This window comes from Chlorocebus sabaeus, chromosome 11 (assembly GCF_047675955.1).
Source record: "Chlorocebus sabaeus isolate Y175 chromosome 11, mChlSab1.0.hap1, whole genome shotgun sequence".
NCBI lineage: Eukaryota > Metazoa > Chordata > Mammalia > Primates > Cercopithecidae > Chlorocebus > Chlorocebus sabaeus.
The window spans coordinates 120,009,631-120,030,811 of record NC_132914.1 but is presented as its reverse complement, the minus strand read 5'-3'; the positions used below and the strand labels follow the sequence as shown (position 1 = coordinate 120,030,811).

Below are 21,181 nucleotides of genomic sequence, written 5' to 3'. Positions count from 1 at the left end.
TACAAAATAAATAAATAAATTCTTTTGTAGACTTTTTTCACTTTTATAATTAAAACATGCAAATCCACCAATTGTCTATATTTTGAAAAAGAAGAACAAAATATACAAAAATTGTTTTCAGACAATGGTGTGAGATTGTCTTTAGTTGAGAAGATGTTTAAAGAATCAATTTAGGATGCCAGGCATGGTGGCTCATGCCTGTAATCCCAACACTTTGGGAAGCAGAAGTAGGAGGATCGCTTGAGCCCAGCAGTTCCAGTCCAGACTGGGCAACATAGTGGAACCTCATCCGTACAAAAAATTTAAAAGTTAGGCATGTGTGATGGCATGTGTCTGTGGTCCTGCCTACTTGGGAGGCTCAGGTGGGAGGATCACTTGAGCCTCAGAGTTTGAGGTTGCAGTGAGCCGTGATTGTACCACTGCACTCCAGCCTGGGTAAAGAAATCTCCTTAGGATATGATAAAAATATTTCACAAAATCAAGTTATTTTAATATTAGCTAACAAATTCCATGTATTTTATTTAGTAGTACATAGTAGGGTGCATGGGTAAAAAGTGATTAATCAAAAAGAAAAGAGACTAACGTATCCTTTAAGCTTTGTTCCTTCCTTTGACCTCCCATAGCATTTTATGCATGGCATTTGTATAGTACAAAATTCTGTGGGCCTGTGAGCGTCTGAGCATACTGCAGGGCACCTGGCATACAAATGCTGGTCCAAGGACTGTTTGACTGCAACTGTAAAGCTACAAATATGTGATATCTTTAGTAGCATAACGGGTTATCATTACTTGTAGATGCAGCAATCCTAGAAATGGTGAAAATAGTGACCTCTAGTGGCAGAATACCACACTTTCCCCCATCTTTAATCACAAGCGATTAATACTAAGAATTCCATTTTACTTAAAACTCCTTAGGCCTGGCATGGCGGCTCACACCTGTAATCCCAGCACTTTGGGAGGCTGAGGCAAGAGGATCACTTGATCCCAGGAGCTAGAGGCCAGCCTGGGCAACATAGTGAGACCCTTCTCTGCAAAAAAATTAAAAATTCAGCCAGGCTACTCAGAAGGCCAAGGCGGGAGGATTCTTTGAGTACAGGAGTTGGAGGCTGCAGTGAGCTGTGATTACACCACTGCACTCCAACCCAGGAGACAGAGTGAGACCTTGTCTTTAATTTTTTTCCCATTAATTTATAGACAAACTGCATTCCATTCCCTGCCATATTCCTTACCTACTCCCAGTATCTCAGAGTTTCCACTGGTGAAGGCCTCCTTCTCCACTCCCAACTGAGAATGGCTGACATAGAGAGCTTGTTTACATCCCTACTAGCCAAGATGATTCTTTTGGGCTTTCTTTTCAGTGGTTTGTGTTAGGAAAGTCATTGATTTAGAGGTAAAGTTCCAAAGAGAAAATCATATGAACACTTTCTGGTCTACTGATACCTACCCTCAGTCCCCCTTTTTCTAGGGGTACACATTCATAAAAAAACCCTACTTTGAGCACCCATACAACCATTCTGTTTTTCACGTTCAGTAAATTACATGATATATTCAATACTTTATTATAAAACAGCCTTTGTGTGAGATGATTTTGTCCAACCGCAGGCTAATGCGAGTGTTCTGTGCATGTTTACGGCAGGCTAGGCTGAGCTATGCTGGTGGGTAGGTTGGCTTCATTTTTGACTTGCGAGGGGTTTATCAGAATGTAACCCTGTAAGTCAAGGAGCATCTATGTTATGTTTTTAGTGAGAAGCAGAGTCACACGCTCAAGCTGGAAGGGAGAGTAGCTCATTTTGCAGAATAGGAAACAGTGACTGGGAACGGGATGGCAGCATTAACATTCGCTGCTTGGTCCTCATTGATCCCGCAAAGGGTGTTAAAAACAAACAAAAAGGCCGGGCGCGATGGCTCCCGCCTGTAATCCCAGCACTTTGGGAGGCCGAGGCGGGCGGATACCTGAGGCCAGAGTTCGAGAACAGCCTGCCCAACATGGTGAAACTCTGTCCCTACTAAAAATATAAAAATTAGCCAGGCATGGTGGCGCGCGCCTGTAATTCCAGCTACTCGGGAGGCTGAGGCAGGAGAATTGCTTGAACCTGGAATGTGGAGGTTGCAGTGAGCTGAGATCGTGCCACTGTATTCCAGCCTGGGCGACAGAGTGAGACTCTGTCTCAGAAAAAAAAAAAAAAAAAAAAAAAGCCAGGCTCATGCCTGCAATCTCAGCACTTTGGGAGGCCAAGGCTGGTGGATCACCTGAGGTCAGGAGTTCAAGACCAGCCTGACCAATGTGGCGAATCCCTGTCTCTACTAAAAATACAAAATTTAGCCAGGCATGGTGGCTCACACTGGTAATCCCAGCTACTAAGGAAGCTGAGGCAGGAGAATCACTTGGGCCCGGGAGGCAGAAGCTGCAGTCAGTCAAGACCACTGCACTCCAGCCTGGGTGACAGAGCAAGACCCTCTCTCAAAAAAAAATTGGGCAAGGTATAATTCCTTTAGCCTGTCATCATAGCAAGTCTAGGTTACAAATACATTCAATCATCTGTTTTACCAGTAAAAAGCAATTCATCATGCAGGCAACTTTTCTCTTGTTTGAGGCGAATGATCTCTTCTCGTTGCTCGTTATTTTCTGTCGTCTTTTCGTTGAGGTCCTCTTCACAACAGAAGAAAAAGAAAGTTCTCAAATAAATACTAGTTTCCAGTCCTCAAAGACACACTATGTCTAACACTCATATCCTCAGCGGCCCCTTCCAGTCCCGTTGGATCTATAGACAAAATCTGTTTCACAGCCAACATCTCCACCCCTGGCAAGGACCCTGGTTGGAGGCTTCACTTGCTCTCATCTGACTGACCTCCCTGCGCCAGCCTTGCCTCTCCTGTGACAGCCCAGTGTACACAGAGCAATCTTTTAAAAATCAAAATCTGCCCGGCGCAGTGGCTCATGCCTATAATCCCAGCACTTTGGGAGACCAAGGCAGACAAACCACTTGAGGCCAGGAGTTCCAGACCAGCCTGGCCAACATGGTGAAACCCCATCTCTACTAAAAATACAAAAATCAGCTGGGTGTGGTGGTGCACACCTGCAATCCTAGCTTCTTGGGAGCCTGAGGCAGGAAAATTACTTGAATCCAGGTGGTGGAGGTTGTAGTGAGCGGAGATCATGCCACTGCACTCAACCTGGACAACAGAGTGAGATTCCATCTCAAAAAAAAAAAAAAGTAAAGTAAAATAAAAATAAAGGCCAAGTGCGGTGGCTCACGCCTGTAATCCCAACACTTTGGGAGGCTGAGGTGAGTGGATCACCTGAAGTCAGCAGTTCGAGACCAGCCTGGCCAACCTGGTAAAACCCCGTCTCTACTAAAAATACAGAAATTAGTTGGGCATGGTGGCAGGTGCCCGTAATCCCAGCTACTCAGGAGGCTGAGGCAGGAGAATCGCTTGAGAGGGAGGCAGAGGTTGCAGTGAGCCGAGATCACGTCACTGCACTCCAGCCTGGGTGACAAGAGTGAAATTCCATCTCAAAAATAAATACATAAAAAATAAATAAATAAAAATCTGCTTGTGTCATTTCTCAGTGAAAAGCCTTGCTACTGCACTGAGGATGAAATCCAAATTCATTTCCGCAAACTGCAGAGCCCAGCGTGACCTGACCTGCCCATCTCCCGACTGTCCTTCCCTCCTTTCCTTCTGTTCCTTGAATATGTCTGTGGTATGAGAAGAAACAGATTTGGTTTTTGTCCTCTGTTCCTGGAACAGAGCTCCTAAAACCTGTGAAATTTCCTAAGTGACAGAAGCATCTTTTGTCATTCATGAAGAGCCCCAGTTGATTATACCAGAGCACATGCTAACGAGGTGACTCAGGGTGGAGCCCCTAAGTAGCCTCAGGATGCAGCTAGTCACCAGAAACACCAAGTGAGGAGAGGGCTGGAACCTGCAGTCCCACTTGTGGATCTCCAGGAAGGGGAGGGAGGGCTGGAGACTGAGCTCTATAAAAATTCTTCTTCTTCTTTTTTTTTTTTTTTTTTTGAGACAGGATCTTGCTCTGTTGTCCAGGCTGAAGTGCAGTGGCACGATCTTGGCTCACTGCAACCTCCACCTCCTGGGCTCAAGAAATCCTTCCAGTTTGCCTCCCAGGCAGCTGGGACTACAGGATCACACCACCATGCCTGGCTAATTTTTTGTAGAGACAGGGCTCTGCCATGTTATCCAGGCTGGTCTTGAACTCCTGGCCTTGGGCGATCTGCCTGCTTTGCCCTCCCAAAGTGCTGGGATTACATGTGAGCCATCATGCCCAGCCATTATTTTTCTTTTCTTAAATAAAAAAGTTTTAAGCTGGATGCAGTGGCTCATGCCTGTAATCTCAGCACTTTGGGAGGCCGAGGTGGGTGGATCATGAGGTCACGAGTTTGAGACCAGCCTGACCAACATGATGAAACCCCATCTCTACTAAAAATACAAAAATTAGCCAGGCATGGTGGTGGGTGCCTGTAATCTCAGCTACTCGGGAGGCTGAGGCAGGAGAATTGCTTGAACCTGGGAGGCGGAGGTTGCAGTGAGCTGAGATCACGCCATTGCACTCCAGCCTGGGTAACAGTGAGACTCCATCTCAAAAAAAAGTTTTAATATTGAATTTATAAAATGTTTATAATGTATAAATATTGACAGAACAGACTTCTTTCTACTTGAATATTTTACCTCAGTATATACAAACATTCAATAAATACCAAACACCTAGAGTGTAGCCCTGGTGCTGTGCTATTAACAGTACACTGAAAAAGAGAAGCAGAGTCTGTTCCTGCTGCCAAGGGGATGATAATATGATTATGGTTTTAGCTGAAGCTACAAATGGAGATAAGACCTATGGCTAACCATAGGTCAGGGCATCATAAGGACAACATTTTCAAATGCTGAATCTTTTAAGTTAAATCAGCAAAGATTGGCTGGGTGTGGTGGCTCACGCTTGTAAATCCCAGCACTTTGGGAGGCCAAGGCAGAGGGATTCGCCTGAAGTCAGGAGTTCCAGACTAGCCTGGCCAACATGGCGAAACTCTGTCTCTACGAAACATCCAAAAATTAGCCAGGCATGGTGGTGGGTGCCTGTAATCCCAGCTACTCGAGAAGCTGAGACAGGGGAATAGCTTGAACCCGGGAGGTGGAGGCTTTGGTGAACCAAGATCGCGCCACTGCACTCCAGCCTGGGTGACAGAGTGAGACTCTGTCGAAAATAAATAAATAAATTGGCAAAAATAAAAATTCCTAATATCCGAATCAGAAGTTTCTGCCCTCACCACGGGAAGAAATGCCCGGGCTAGCCTGCTAGCAAGGAGAAGATGAAACGTGTGAGGCAGAACTGCCCAGATGGGAAGCTCAGTGAGGCCCAATCGTAATCCGTCACCTCCCATTTACCTCTAGACACGTGGGTTTCATACATGCTAGGACTGTCTGCCACTGAGATACTGATGTTGTCTGCCACAAAGCAGGTATCAGCAATAGCTAATGGCACAGCCACCTCAACTAAGGCAGGATTACTTTAAAATACGATACATTCTGCAGTTTTCCCCGACTCTGTTATTTATCTTACAAGACACAAATTGCAGCATAATCCTATATGAATGAAATGGATATTTCACATTAGGGCCTAAGGCCAGGAATTGATCTACTCATAAGCATAAGATTAAGTGAACCCAAATGAAGAAATACATTACCAAGATAATACACTCGTATCTTAAATGTAGGTCTCTCCCTTACCTTTTAGTTTACTGACTTCAATCTTAAGTGCCTTCAATTTCTGCTTATAATCTTGCTTTTCTTTCACAATACAAGTCTCCGCCATCTTGGCGTCACGTAGGGCATGCTCTAGCAATTTAAATTTACCCGAACAGTCTGCAATGTGATTGACTGCCTCAATAATATCTTTGTCCTAAAAACCAAATTTGCAAACGGTTATTCCACATTCTTAAATTCCAATCAACCAAAAAGAAAAGATAATACTAAGATCCGACTGTGTGCCAGGTTCCATTCTAAGCACTTTTCGCATATTAACTCATTTAATCTTTACAGTAACTCTATGAGGAGGTACTGTTGCTCTTGCCAGCTGACAGAAAGGTCATGTTCCTTGCCCCTGGTTACACAGCTAGTTAGTGGTGGAGCCACCATTTGAACCTAGCTGGCTGCCTCAGACACTATATACTGAACCACTACCCCTTACTCTCTCTCAGAAAGTTACAGTCAGACCATTCCATTACCTAAGAAACTATAATAGCAACAAGAGGGTAGGTGCCCCTGGATGGGAAACTCATCCTCTGGATTATATAGGTCGGTCTAACGGCCCACCATTCCCTCCCATTTTCCAGCTTGTTAAAATGACAGACTCCACAACAACATCATTCCAAACCTACCAAATTAGAGTCTCTTAATTGTTGAGGCAGTTTTAGTTACCAAAAAAAGTATCTGCTTCTTGAAAAGCAACTCAAACAACACCTAAAAGTATAAAAATAAGTAAAAGTTCTATCCCTCCCCCACTCACCTGGAATAACTGTTATTAAGAGGTTTTACCCCGACTGAAGTCTAAGTGTTTCTGCTACAGCATCGTAAATGCACGCCTGAAAAATCACATTGTCTGCACATCTCGCACTAGGACTTACAGAATAAAAGGGTTGTGGCAGGCCATGCAAAAACCCATGGAACTTTGCGACCAGGCCAGTAGCAAAAAATAACAGTTCTAATAAGTACAGGAACACAGTTCAGTTAACACCAGGAGAGACCCACAACAGTCAATCCCTTTCAGCCTGAAACCTGGACTCCTACTTAATCCTTTGATAAGGATGTCCTGGAAGGCATCTGCTTCTAATGGAAACCATTTTCATCAGATAAAATCTCTCAGTCTAGGAACACAGCCTTTTTTTTCGGATGAAGTCTCGCTCTGTCATCAGGCTGGAGTGCAGTGGTGTGATCTCAGCTTACTGCAACCTCCACCTCCTGGGTTCAGGCAATTCTCCTGCCTCAGCCTCCCGAGTAGCTGGGACTACAGGCGTGTGCCACTACGCCCAGCTAATTTTTGTGTTTTTTAAAATAGAGACAGGGTTTCACCATGTTAGCCAGGATGGTCTCGATCTCTTGGCTTTATGATCCGCCTGGCTCAGCCTCCCAAAGTGCTGGGATTACAGATGTGAGCCACCGTCCCTGGCCTTCTTTTTTTTTTTTGAGACAGAGTCTCGCTGTGTCACCCAAGCTGGAGTGCAGTGGTGCAATCTCGGCTCACTGCAACGTCCACCTCCCAGCTTCCAGGGATCCTCATACCCCAGCCTCCAGAGTAGCTGGGATTATAGGTATGCCACCATGCCCGGCTAATTTTTTTGTATTTTTAGTAAAGACAGGGGTTTCACCATGTTGGCTAGGCTGGTCTCAAACTCCTGACCTCAAGGAATCCACCCGCCTCGGCCTCCCAAAGTGTTGGGATTATAGGTGTGAGCCACTGCACCCGGCCTCCAGGAGCACACCCTTCCTAATGCACCCACTGTTTTAATGGTGGGGAAATGCCTTGGCAGCACCTTCACACATAACCTACAGCTTTGCCAGAGTTTGCTATGATGGAAACCAGAGAGGTTGTTGAAGCCACTAAACTGGCTTCTACTTGACTAAAGACATGATTGTAGATTTTAATATTTTCTATTTAAAGAGCACTTGCCCCAATCACTTCAAAACAATGTGCTGAGAAAAATCACATCTTTATTAGCGTGAGCATTTCATTATACCAACATCGTTCCCTTAAATACCAGTTGTCAAAGACACGCATAACAGCAGGAGACTGTGTATCGTTGTATATTGCATGTTAGTGACTATATCAACTGCTTGATTGCAAATGGTTTTTCTCTCCATTAAAAAAATTATCAAGCAATCTAATTGCCAATAACTCTATGAGACCTAATAATGGATACCCGGGGAGAAAATAAGTTAATTCAGACCTGCCAGCCCATGGAATGGGCCTTGGAGACAGAAGACCAGAAGCAGAGTCCTGCCTCCTTTCTTCATGCCTTGGGAACATAATTTTAAACTTGTTTCCCTCATTTCTAACTGGGCGTTTTAAAAAACAAGAGCAACATTGGTAGCTTCACATTTCTGGGATGCTAGGGACTTAGGTAAGATAATGAATATGAATATAAACCACCAAGCACTCTGGCAAATGGAAGAATTCTTATTTTTGATTACCTTTAGCTTTATCATTGTCGTGAGAGCTTGTTCTCGAGCTTGTAACTGTCCTACCTGAGCAGAAAGTTCCACTAACGTGTTGCTGAGAGTTTCGTTTCTAGCCTACAAGAAAACAACACAGATGATACTGCTTGAGTCCTTTTCAAGCTTTCACTACGCTCGCTAGCCAGAGTCTGTGCTTCTTTCTCCATTTTGTTTTTTCCTTGTTCGACTCGTTAGTAATAAAAAAAGAGTTGGTAACGAAGTGGGCTAATAAAACCCACATTGTTTTAGTAACAAAGTGGGCTAAGAAAGCAGTCATCAAAAAAGAATACAAATATGTATTTCTCTATTAATTCTACCATCCTCTCAGTACTTGTATTTGCCCTACTGAATTACGTTGATGATGCTTGTAAACATGTCTATTTCCTAATATCTTTTATGTGTAATTTTGGGTTGGGAAGAGGGAAGAAAATGAATGAATGAGAACTGTATTAGTAAGAGATTTCCTTTGTTGAAACAAAGCAGCATTAGTGAATTCTGTGAATTTAAAAAATATTCTTTGTCGAAAGAACTTCATACTGGGGTATTCCTACTCATCAGTTATTTTAAAAAAAAACACATAGTGCTAGATCTGATATAATTATTGTGTATACAATCTATTTACTAGTTGAGAAAAATAACCATCAGGCTTTTTTTTTTTTTTTTTTGAGATGGAGTCTCACTCTGTCACCCAGGCTAGAGTGCACTGGTGGGATGATCTCGGCTCACTGCAACCTCCGCCTCCTGGGTTCAAGTGATTCTCCTGCCTCAGCCTCCGGAGTAGCTGGGATGAAGGATATAACACATAAACAAGCTGGCTTTCTGCGTCTCTTATAAGCATGAACTCAAAAAATTTCTGATGACTGACGAATTAGAAGACAAAATCAAAAAAATCTGTCTTTTTTTTTTTGACACAGAGTCTCGCTCTTTCCCCCAGGATGGAGTGGAGTGGTATGATCTCGGCTCACTGCAACCTCTGCCTCTCAAGTTCAAGTGACTCTCCTACCTCAGCCTCCCGAGTAGCTGGGACTACAGGCGCCCGCCACAACACCTGGTTGATTTTTGAATTTTTAGTAGAGAGGGGGTTTCACCATGTTGGCCAGGCTGATCTCAGACTTTGGACCTCAAGTGATCCGCCCACCTCGGCCTCCCAAAGTGCTGGGATTATAGGTGTCAGCCACCGTGCCGGGCTCAAAAAACAAGTCTTAGAGGTTTTATTCCCAATATGCCACTAGCGTTATAAGACACAATAATTGGCTGGGTACAGTGGCTCACATCTGTAGTCCCAACACTCTGGGAGGCTGAGGCGGGCGGATCACCTGATATTGGGAGTTTGAGACCAGCCTGACCAACATGGAGAAACTCCGTCTCTACTAAAAATACAAAATTAGCTGGGCGTGCTGGTGCGTGCCTGTAATCCCAGCTACTCGGGAGAGTGAGGCAAGAGAATTGCTTGAACCCAGGAGGCAGAGGCTGCAGTGAGCCAAGATTGTGCCATTGTACTCCAGCCTGGGCAACAAGAGCGAAACTCCATCTCAAAAATAAAAAGACGCAATAATTTAGAAAACATCATTGAAGCTACCAAAACTTGATGATACCCTCTCATCTTTGAGGAAAGCTTTCTAAAATAACCCATTGTTGATTAAATGGTAGATACTACTAAACCAAATGGCGTAACAGTTAAAAAGGGTTGTACTGAAGCTCAATCTCTAAGACAGGATAGTGCTGTGCAGCTAACCAAAACTGTAGGATAAACACAGAACTACAAGGGGTGGATGAGTGTAGATACCTTCATACACACACGTATGTATTTTTGCATTGGTTGTTTGTTGTGATTGTTGTTTTTTATCGAGATGAAGACTCACTGTGTTGCCCAGGCTGGACTTGAACTCCTGGGCCCAAGCGATGTTTCTGCCTCAGCCTCCCCAGAAGCTGGGACTACAGGCGCACACCACTGTGCTTGGCTTACATGTGCTTTTTTGTTGTTGTTTTGCCACCCAGGCTGGGGTGTAGTGGCACAGTCACAGCTCACTGCAGCCTTGACCTCCTGGGCTCAAGTGATCCTCCTGTCTCAGCCTCCCAAGTAGCTGACACCACAGCAGTACACCACCACCCCCAGCTCATTTTTGTATTTCCATTTTTTTATAGAGACAGGCATTTGCCATGTTGCCAAGCATGGTCTCGAGTTCCTGGGCTGAAGCAATCCTCCCACCTCAGCCTCCCAAACTAAGAGCTGGGATAACAGGCATAAGCCACCGAGCCACTGTGCCCAGCCTCACATGCGTTTTTAATGAAACATTTACATCTAATTTTTTTTTCTTTTCTTTTTTTTTTTTTTTGAGACAGAGTTTCCCTCTTGTTGCCCGGTCTGGAGTGCAATGGCGAGATCTCGGCTCACCACAACCTCCGCCTCCCGAGTTCAAACGATTCTCCTGCCTCAGCCTCCCGAGTAGCTGGGACTACAGGCGCGCGCCACCACGCCCAGCTAATTTTGTATTTTTAGTAGAGACAGGGTTTCTCCACGTTGGCCAGGCTGGTCTCAAACTCCCGACCTCAGGTGATCCGCCCACCTCGGCCTCCCAAAGTGTTGGCATTACAGGAGTGAGTCACCGCACCCGGCCAAATCTAGTTTTTCAATAACTGAAACACAAAGGGAATTTGGACTAGTGAAGTTTATCAGAAAATAATCCCAACCTCAAGATCTTCAGAGAGAAGAGAAGAATGCGTTGCCTTTTGAGCCATTTCCTGAAGTTGTAGTTGGGTCTTTTGGAGAGCAGTTTGGCATTCCATTTGGTTGGATTCAAGAGATTTTACCTTCTTCGTGAGTGACCTGATTATTTCAGTTCTTTTATGTAGTTCACCTGAGGGAAAGTTCATCAATAATTTGTAGTCAGACCTTCAGCTTAAAATGCATTATTTTCAAAATGGGTGGTTAAAAAGTAAAAGTGTGCTAGAGAATTTTTAAAAAGATAATCTTCTTTTAACACCTTTTATTATGAAATGCACAGTATCACCCCTAATCAAGAAACAGAACTGTGAGCAACTGGAAGCCTCTGGAGGTCACTTCCTGAACATAATCTCTCCAGTTTCTACTTTCCCAACCATGAGCCTGATCTTCGAGTAATCACTTCCTAGCTTTTCACTACAGTTTTACCAATGACCACATGCCTCAAAATTACAGTTTAATTTGAACCATATAAAAATGGAATCATATTCTGAGAATTCTTCTGTTTGCTTTTTTCGCTTAAGATGATGATTCTGAGATTCGCTCAGTTGTGTGTAACTTGTGTTTGTGCACTAACATTGCTAGGTAATATTCCACTGAATGATTACATCAAAGCTTATTTCTGTTTTCTTTTCTTTTTTTTTTCTGGTGAGACAGAGTCTCCCTCTATTGCCCAGGCTGGAGTGCAATGGCACGATCTCGGCTCACTGCAACCTCTACCTCCCAGGTTCAAATGATTCTTCTGCCTCAGCCTCCCAAGTAGCTGGGACTATAGGCGAGCGCCACCACGTCCAGCTAATTTTTTTGTATTTTTAGTAGAGACGGGGTTTCACGATATTGGCCAGGATGGTCTCCATCTCCTGACCTCGTGATCCGTCCACCTCGGCCTCCCAAAGTGCTGGGATTACAGGTATGAGCCACCACGCCCGGCCTACCAAAGGTTATTTCTAATATTGATGATCATTTGGGTTATTTCTTTTCTTTTTTTTTTTTTTTGAGACGGAGTCTCGCTCTGTCGCCCAGGCTGGAGTGCAGTGGCCGGATCTCAGCTCACTGCAAGCTCCGCCTCCCGGGTTTACGCCATTCTCCTGCCTCAGCCTCCCGAGCAGCTGGGACTACAGGCGCCCGCCACCTCGCCCGGCTAGTTTTTTGTATTTTTTAGTAGAGACGGGGTTTCACCGGGTTATCCAGGATGGTCTCGATCTCCTGACCTCGTGATCCACCCGTCTCGGCCTCCCAAAGTGCTGGGATTACAGGCTTGAGCCACCGCGCCCGGCCTCATTTGGGTTATTTCTACTTTGCAGCTATGATAAACAATGCTGGGCCGGGCGCGGTGGCTCACGCCTGTAATCCCAGCACTTTGGGAGGCCGAGGCGGGTGGATCACAAGGTCAGGAGATCGAGACCATGGTGAAACCCCGTCTCTACTAAAAAATAGAAAAAAATTAGCCGGGCGCAGTGGCGGGCGCCTGTAGTCCCAGCTACTGGGGAGGCTGAGGTAGGAGAATGGCGTGAACCCAGGAGGCGGAGCTTGCAGTGAGCCGAGATTGCGCCACTGCACTCCAGCCTGGGCGACAGAGGGAGACTCCGTCTCTCAAAAAAAAAAAAAAAAAAAAAAAAAACCAATGCTGCTCTGAATATTCTTTGACACACATCTTTTTTTTTTTTTTTTTTGAGATGGAGTCTCGCTCTGTAGCCCAGGCTGGAGTGCAGTGGTGTGATCTCAGTTCACTGCAACCTCTGCCTCCCAGGTTCAAGCAATTCTTCTGCCGTAGCCTCCGGAGTAGCCAGGACTACAGGCATGAGCCACCATGCCCGGCTAATTTTTGTATTTTTAGTAGAGACGGAGATTTGCCATGTTGACCAGGTTGGTCTCGAACCCCTGACCTCAGGTGATTCGCCTGCCTTGGCCTCCCGAAGTGCTGGGATTACAGACGTGAGCCACAGCGCCAGGCCTTTTTACATGCATCTTGGTGCGTATTTTCAAGAGTTTCTCAAGAGCCTTGCTTCTCAAAATGTGGTCCCTGGACCAGCAGCGGCAGTGGCATCGCCTGGGATGCCTGTTAGAAATGCAGACCCTTGGGCCCCAGACCTACTGTATCAGAATCTAAATTTTAACAAGCCCCTTAAGTGATTCATGTGTCTATTATAGGGTGAGAATATTCTAGAAGTGGCTTTGCTGGGCTGTAGGATATGCACATCTTCAGCTTCACCAGATGCTGCCAAACGATTTTGCACACGAGCAGTAACAACTGACTCCCGCCAGCAGCATCTCAGCTTTCCCTTGGCGCCATACTTTACCAAAACCCGATAATTTCTGCCAGGCTGGTAAAGGTAAAATAGTATCTCAATTTGGTTTTCATTTGCATTTCCCTAATTACTAATGAGAATAGGAAACTTTTTATATATTTATTGGCCATTCAATTTTCCTCTTTCCATGAAGTGCCTATTCAAATCTTGCTCATTTTAAAATAAAATACTGATGGCTACGTATAATGTGGGTTATGTATGTTATATGTGTTATCTTTGTTCTTTTAACATGTTTATATAAGAGCCATAAGATGTTAGACTGCATTTAATCGGCAACCATGTTAAACGCTGTGTGTGTATATGCGTGTGGGTGTGGTCAGAGTAAAATCAGATGGTCATCAAAGAAACAAAAATATATATATATTTGGGTTTTTTGTTTGTTTCTTTCTTTGTTTTGACACAGCATCTTACTCTGTCGCCCAGGATGGAGTGCAGTGGCGCGATCTCGGCTCACTGCACCTCCACCTCCCAGATTCAAGGAATTCTCCTGCCTCAGCCTCCTGAGTAGCTGGGACTATAGGCGTGCACCACCATGCTCTGCTAATTTTTGTATTTCTAGTAGAGATAAGGTACACCATGTTGGCTGGGCTGGTACGAACTCCTGACTTCAAGTGATCGGCCTGCCTCAGCCTCCCAAAGTGCCGGGATTAAAGGCATGAGCCACCGTGCCCCACCAAAAATGACAGATTTGGATTGTCACATTTACAGAATCTTTTGAGTAATGTTAAGTAAAAAAAGATTATCTTTCTATTACACTGATCTAGTGTTTTCTCCTCTAATGCATTCTACTAACAACCTAGAGTCAATGGAACATTCAGATTTAGGGCAGCACTAAGGGAATGACAGAATGAAAATATGGTATCAAATAAAGTTTTTGCAACCATTTTTGAGACAGCTACATATATATATATATATATATATATTTTTTTTTTTTTTTTTTTTTTTTTTTTTTTTTTTGGAGACAGGGTCTTGTTCTGTCCCCCAGGCTGGAGTGCAGTGGCGCAATCTTGGCTCACTGCAACCTCCACCTCCCGGGTTCAAGTGATTCTCCTGCCTCTGCCTCCCGAGTAGTTGAGATTACATGTGTGCACCACCACGCCCAGCTAATTTTTTGTATTTTTAGTAGAAGTGGGGTTTCACCATGTTGGCTGGGCTGGTCTCCAGCTCCAGAGCTCAAATGATCTACCAAAGTGCTGGGATTACAGGTGTGAGCCCCTGTGCCTGGCCAGATAGCTATAATTTTAAAAGATGACCATTTTAGGAACTTAAGATCAAGTTCAATACAAAAAGCTTAAAATCTTTCAGCTTAGTTTAAGAGAATGGCTAGTCATATGGCATCTTCATTCGTACTCTAGTTCAAAACTTCAGCTTCACCACTGGCGCTCACCCCATGTTAACTGGAGCTCTATCCAGCCCCCTTTTTATGCTGAAATACTTTGCTTGTCCTACTTTATTTGAATATGTCTGTCCCATTATCACTGTTCATAAAGTCCTCCTGTCTCCAATGAGCCTAAACTTGAGGACAGCAGGGGCTGCAGTCTTTACTTCCTCTCTGTCTTCCCCATAAGCCCATCAATGTGTTAGCACAAAGGAGTGCATAACTGTTGTCACTGAAAGTATTTCTGACCTTCTAATTTGCTGCAACGTTCTTCCAATGTCAATACTTTCTGCCGATCCTCTTCCCATGAAAGAAGCTGTTGCTGGTGCACTGCAACCATGTCATTGAGCTCTTTATCTCGATCTTTTAATTCTCCAATGAGCAACTGCAGCTCCTTCCGTTGTTTCTCAATAGTGGAAATCTCAACTTCTGACCCGATGTTCTAAACATAGAAAGTGGTTTCACATCAAAATAGAATGAAATCAATAACAAATCAGTCAAAGTCAATTTTCCAAATAAGTATATCTTCTTTTGCTGCCAGTTCCAAGTAGTTCAATTAAGTTTCAAGTTAATAACATGGCAGCAAAGATTATGTATACTTAAAACATATTCAAGTTAAAACCTACCATGCACTCTGCCTCTCTACAATTTTCTGTCATGCCATACATGCCATGCCTAAAAAGTGGGACTGTTTCTAAAACCCGCTGGGTAAACAAATAAACCTATTTCTGCACTTTTTCTTCCCCTTTGCCAACAACCCTTTTCTCTGCCGGTCAATAACATTATCTCCCACCTTGCCCCAGCAATTTGAGTAACCCAGTACAGGTTAAACATGAAATAGTGGCCAGGCGTGGTGGCTCACACCTATAATCCCAGCACTTTGGGAGGTCAAGGTGGGTTGATCACCTGAGGTCAGGAGTTTGAGACGAGCCTGGCTAACATGGCAAAACCCCATCTCTACTAAAAATACAAAAATTAGCTCAGTGTGGTGGCACATGCCTGTAACCTCAGCTACTCAAGAGGCTGAGGCAGGAGAATTGCTTGAACCCTGGAGGTGGAGGGTGCAGTGAGCTGAGACTGTGCCATTGCACTCCAGCCTGGGTGACAAGAGCGAAACTCTATCTCAAAAAAAAAAAAAAAACCATGAAATGTTACTGTTTAAATGTAAATGATTCTTACTAAAGAATGGGAATTTTAGTCTATAAAAAGAAAATTAAGTCTTCCAGTATTCAATATTCATGAAAACTATAACATCTAAGGCATCTATACATATTCAATCTATTAAGGACAATTTAATATTGTAACTGGTCCAAATACAACATACGTAATTAAAAACCAAATTCTGTAAGGAAATTTTTCACATATACCCAAAGACAATAGTATGATAAACTCCCATATACTCAGTACCTAGGTTCTACCATTATCGAGATTTCACTACAGCTGCTTCAATTTCCTTTTCTTTTATTGATTAAAAAATACCATTTCACCCTTACATCCTTCAGAATGCATCTCTAAAAATGAACATTTCCTATATAACCATGATGCCATTTTTATACCTAACAATATTATCTATTAATACAATAATTCCTTTTAAGTATACAGCATTTGAAAGTCTAACAAGTTGGTCTGACCAAATTGTGATCCCAGAATTAGCCACTTAGTGGCTACATAACCTTGGGCAAGTTACTTAACTTCTCTAAGCATTAGTTTCCTCACCTGTAAAATGATAGCAATGGCATTTTAACATCTTGGAGTGACGAAGATTAAACAAGACAAACTCTGTAAAGTACTGAGCACAAAGCCTGGCCCATAGTAATCACTCAACAAACATCAGCTCTCATTAACACTGTAAACCACATTTCAAATCATGGTGCTGTCCCTACCTATGAAATAAAGAACTAAAAGTGTTACTTTAATAGAGTTCCACCTTAAAGACAGTAATTAAAGGTTCACCAGTGGCCCTTTGTACTCCCTTACTACTTTTTGAAAAATAAGATTTGTAAATAAACAAGAATAATGAGGGGGGCTCAGTGGCTCACACCTGTAATCCCAGCACTTTGGGAAGCCGAGGTGGGCAGATCACCTGAGGTCAGGAGTTCGAGACCAGCCTGGCCAACACGGCGAAACCCTCTTTCTACTAAAAATAAAAAAATTAGCTCGGCATGGTGGTGCGTGCCTGTAGTCCCAGCTATTTGGAAGGCTGAGGCGGGAGGATTGCTTGAACCTGGGAAGCAGAGGCTGCAGTGAGCCGACATTGCGTCACTGCACTCCAGCCCTGGGGACAGAGCCAGATCCTGTCTCAAAAATAAATAAGAATGATGAATAAATTACAGTTACTAGTCTTAACAAGGAAAATGGAATTTGGAGTCAAGGGATTTCAAGTCCCAAGGCTTGAATTCCAGTGTTGGCTTAGCCCTTTTTTCATGCATTCAACATAATTTATTGAGCGCCAGTGGCTGGGCCACAGCCCGCCAGGCAAGGAGCACATATTCCACTCCAGGAAAACAGGCAGTAAGCCGAGTATACAAAGGCAGGTCGTCTTACACTGATGGACGCAAACTTTGGGCAAGCCCACTTCCAGACTTTTTGGTACAGTGGAGCTGTGAGAGAGCGCCTTTCTCTACTCGCCAGGTTGTGTAAATTAAGGACACCCAGCGAGGTAAATGGGAAAGTAGCTCCCCAGACGCCAATCATCCTCCTTAAACAGTAAGCACCGGGTACGCGCTACTCTGTGACCTGAGCTGAATAACAAGGTGTTATTGGGTTAAGGAAACGGTCGTGACACCGTTTTCCTCTATGTCCAGTGTGTTGTTTCACTTTTTTTTTTGAGATGGAGTCTCGGACTGTCGCCCAGGCTGGAGTGCAGTGGCGCGGTCTCGGCTCACTGCAAGCTCCGCCTCCCGGGTTCACGCCATTCTCCTGCCTCAGCCTCCCGAGTAGCTGGGACTACAGGCCACCACGCCCGGCTAATTTTTTTTGTATTTTTAGTAGAGACGGGTTTCACCGTGTTAGTCAGGATGGTCTCGATCTCCTGACCTCGTGATCCGCCCGCCTCCGCCTCCCAAAGTGCTGGGATTGCAGGCGTGAGCCACCGCGCCCGGCCTGTTTCACATTTGAAGTAGACACCGTTCTTGAGAAGCCGTAGATTTCGACCAGCGTGCACCGTTGCAGCCGAACCGCCGCTCACCTGGCGTCCGGCAAGGAAGGCTGCCAGAGGGTTCATAGGTGTTTCCTCCGCCCCCGGAGAAGGCCGGTGTGGACGGCGTCACCTTAGAAACGCCATCGGCGCGCCTGCCCCGAGCGGCGGGGGCGAGCCCGGAGCCCCGGAGCCCCGCACCCCAACCGCCTGCCTGGCGCCCACGCGGCGTGCGCTCGCCGGGGCTCGGGGCTCCCATCCAGGGTTTTCCGGCTGCAGCCCCGCCGCGCTGGTGGGCACTGTTCTTCCACCTCAGAGACTGGGGGCTCCCAAGTGGCTCAGGCTGAGTATGGACGCTTTTTGCCCACGCCCGAGGCTCCGGCGCTGGAAGGCCTCGAAGAACCGGCTCTTCACCATTACCCAGGGAATGAAGAAGTTAATAAAGGCTGCTGCGCCGCCCCCAGCACCCTGGTTTGACATTTGAATTGCTCACTCCCCTATCTTCCATCTTCACCCTAATAACCCTGAGCTCGGCAGTGCTCGCTCCTGTGTAGCTGGCTCCTGTGTAGCTGGCTCCAAGTACAGGACCTGACACTCGAATGCGTGGAGGCAGAGCCCAGCCCTCGGGGTAACAGTTGAGAGCCACCCTAGCACCTTTGATACTTTAAACCAAGAATCACAGATGAAGAGGGGGAAATTGATTTTGGGGGGCTCCTGAAAAGCAATGAGGAGAACCACCATACTTTGTCCTGACAAAATCTACGATATTCTGGGTTGAATCTAAGCTTTTTCACCTGTCCTTCCATAGTCACCTCTTCATCCCCGTGGGAAAGGGACTAGGAAAAAATAAGGCTTATCACACTTCAGCCCTGGCTGCCCATCCCTGAATGCTTAACTCATCAGACAGCAAGACAATTACTAAATACGGTCTTACAGGGTTTCAACTTTACTTTTTGGTTGAATATGCCCTTGCATATTCAACACAAGTAAAACATGCCCTTGTGTTCAAAAAAGACAATCTGAAAATGGAAAAACAAAATTAAGATTTCTTTCTTTGAAGCTTTACTGACAGGCTCATGTTTGGGAGACCAAGACAATGTCTTAGAATTTAAAATCAAGAAAGCTGGGCGCAGTGGCCTGTAATCCCAGCGCTTTGGGAGGCCAATGTGGGAGGATCTCTTGAGCTCAGGAGTTCATCCATCTCTAAAAAACATTTTTTTTTTTTTTCCTTCGCCCTTGTCGCCCGGGCTGGAGTGCAATGGCACAATCTCGGCTCACTGCAACCTCTGCCTCCGGCCTCAAGCAAATCCCGAGTAGCTGGGATTATAGGTGCCCACCACCATGCCAGTTTTTTCGTATTTTTAGTAGAGATGGGTTTCACCACATTGGCCAGGCTGGTCGCGAAATCCTGACCTCAGTTGATCCACCCACTTCGGCCTCCCAAAGTTCTGGGATTACAGGCATGAGCTACTGCACCTGGCCAAAAAATAATTTTTTTTTTTTTTTTTTTTTGAGACGGAGTCTTGCTCTGTCGCCCGGGCTGGAGTGCAGTGGCCGGATCTCAGCTCACTGCAAGCTCCGCCTCCCGGGTTTACGCCATTCTCCTGCCTCAGCCTCCCGAGTAGCTGGGACTACAGGCGCCCGCCACCTCGCCCGGCTAGTTTTTTGTGTTTTTAGTAGAGACGGGGTTTCACCGTGTTAGCCAGGATGGTCTCGATCTCCTGACCTCGTGATCCACCCGTCTCGGCCTCCCAAAGTGCTGGGATTACAGGCTTGAGCCACCGCGCCCGGCCAATAATTTTTATTTTTATTTTTTTTTCCCCCAGACAGAGTTTCACTCTTGTTGCCCATGCTGGAGTCCAATGGCTTGATCTCAGCTCACTACAACTTCCGTCTCCCAGGTTCAAGCGATTCTCCTGCCTCAATCTCCCGAGTGGCTGGGATTACAGGCATGCACCACCACGCCTAATTTTGTATTTTTAGTAGAGACGGGGTTTCTCCATGTTGGTCAGGCTGGTCTCGAACTCCTGACCTCAGGTGATCCACCTGCCTTGGCCTCCCAAAGTGCTGGGATTACAGGCATAAGGCACCTTGCCTGGCATAAATTTTTTTTAAAAGTTAACTGGGCGTAGTGGTGCACTCTTCTGGTCTCAGCTACTCAGGAGGCTGAGACGGGAGGACGACTTGAGATAGGAGATGGAGGCTCCGGTGAGCTGTGATCATGCCACTGCATTCCAGCGTGACCGACAGTGAGACCCTGACTCAAAAAACAAAAACGAGGCCAGGCGCGTGGCTCATGCCTGTAATCCCAGCACGGAGAGGCCGAGGTGGGCAGACCATGAGATCAGGAGTTCGAGACCAGCCTGGTTAATATGGCAAAACCGTCTCTATTAAAAATACAAACAAACAAACAAACAAACAAAAAACTAGCCAGGTATGGTGGTGCGTGCCTGTTGTCCCAGCTACCCGGGAGGCTGAGGCAGGAGAATCGCCTGAACCCAGGAGGCGGAGGTTGCAGTGAGCCAAGATTGCGCCACACCACTCCAGCCTAGGCAATAGAGGGAGACTCTGTCTCAAAAAAAACCCCCCAAAAACAAAAAACAAACAAAACTCACCACCACCACCAGAACCCAAAACCAAATAGCCAATAAACACAGAAAGGTGGTCTACTTCCCCGATCATCACAGAAATGCCAATAAATAAATAAATAAATAAAGCAAATTCTGAGTAGTTGCTAAAAACAGCCTAGCAGTAGATGACTGCAGTAAGTTGGTGGTGATGAGATGTAAAGGAATGTGGGTTGAATGTCAATTTTTGAAGTCAGGAGCGTTTTAATTCACGTTTCTTAGGTTTCACCATTGTAAGAGTTGGTATTTTTGGCTGAGCGCGGTGGCTCACGCCTGTAATCCCAGCACTTTGGGAGGCCGAGGCAGGTAGATCATGAGGTCAGGAGATCGAGACCACCCTGGCGAAAACGGTGAAACCCCGTCTCTACTAAAAATACAAAAAAATTAGCCAGACGTGGTGGCGGGCACCTGTAGTCCCAGCTTCTAGGGAGGCTGAGGCAGGAGAATGGCATGAACCTGGGAGGTGGCGGAGCTTGCAGTGAGCGGCAATCGCGCCACTGCACTCCAGCCTGGGTGACAGAGCGAGACTCTGCCTCAAAAAAAGAAAAAGAAAAATTTAAAATTAGCCGGGCATGGTGGTATGTGCCTTCAGTCTCAGCTACTCCAAAAGCTGAAGTGGGAGGATCACTTGAGCCTGGGAGGTCAAGGCTGCAGTCAGCTGTGATCACACCACTGCATTCCAGCCTGGGCAACAGAGCAAGACCCAATCTCAAAAATGAATACAATTGTGTATCTAGACTAGTAAGAAATTAGGCTCATTTTGATTATGGTTCATAAATAG

The 21,181-nt window shown here is 45.4% G+C and overlaps 1 protein-coding gene across 1 annotated transcript in view; it reads right to left on the bottom strand.

The window, feature by feature from the left end:
- The window catches only part of CCDC62 (coiled-coil domain containing 62), a 54,576-nt gene extending 36,611 nt beyond the window's left edge, over positions 1-17,965 (bottom strand). Inside the window, exons 1-6 of the mRNA XM_008005064.3 lie at positions 17,825-17,965; positions 14,887-15,079; positions 10,920-11,086; positions 8,205-8,306; positions 5,745-5,916; positions 2,548-2,649 (exon numbers count right to left, since the gene is read on the bottom strand). Of these exons, the coding sequence (XP_008003255.3) occupies positions 2,548-2,649; positions 5,745-5,916; positions 8,205-8,306; positions 10,920-11,086; positions 14,887-15,079; positions 17,825-17,860 (772 nt within the window). The 5' untranslated portion in view covers positions 17,861-17,965. The remainder of the gene's footprint in view (positions 1-2,547; positions 2,650-5,744; positions 5,917-8,204; positions 8,307-10,919; positions 11,087-14,886; positions 15,080-17,824) is intronic.
- Between the last annotated feature and the right edge of the window lie 3,216 nt (positions 17,966-21,181).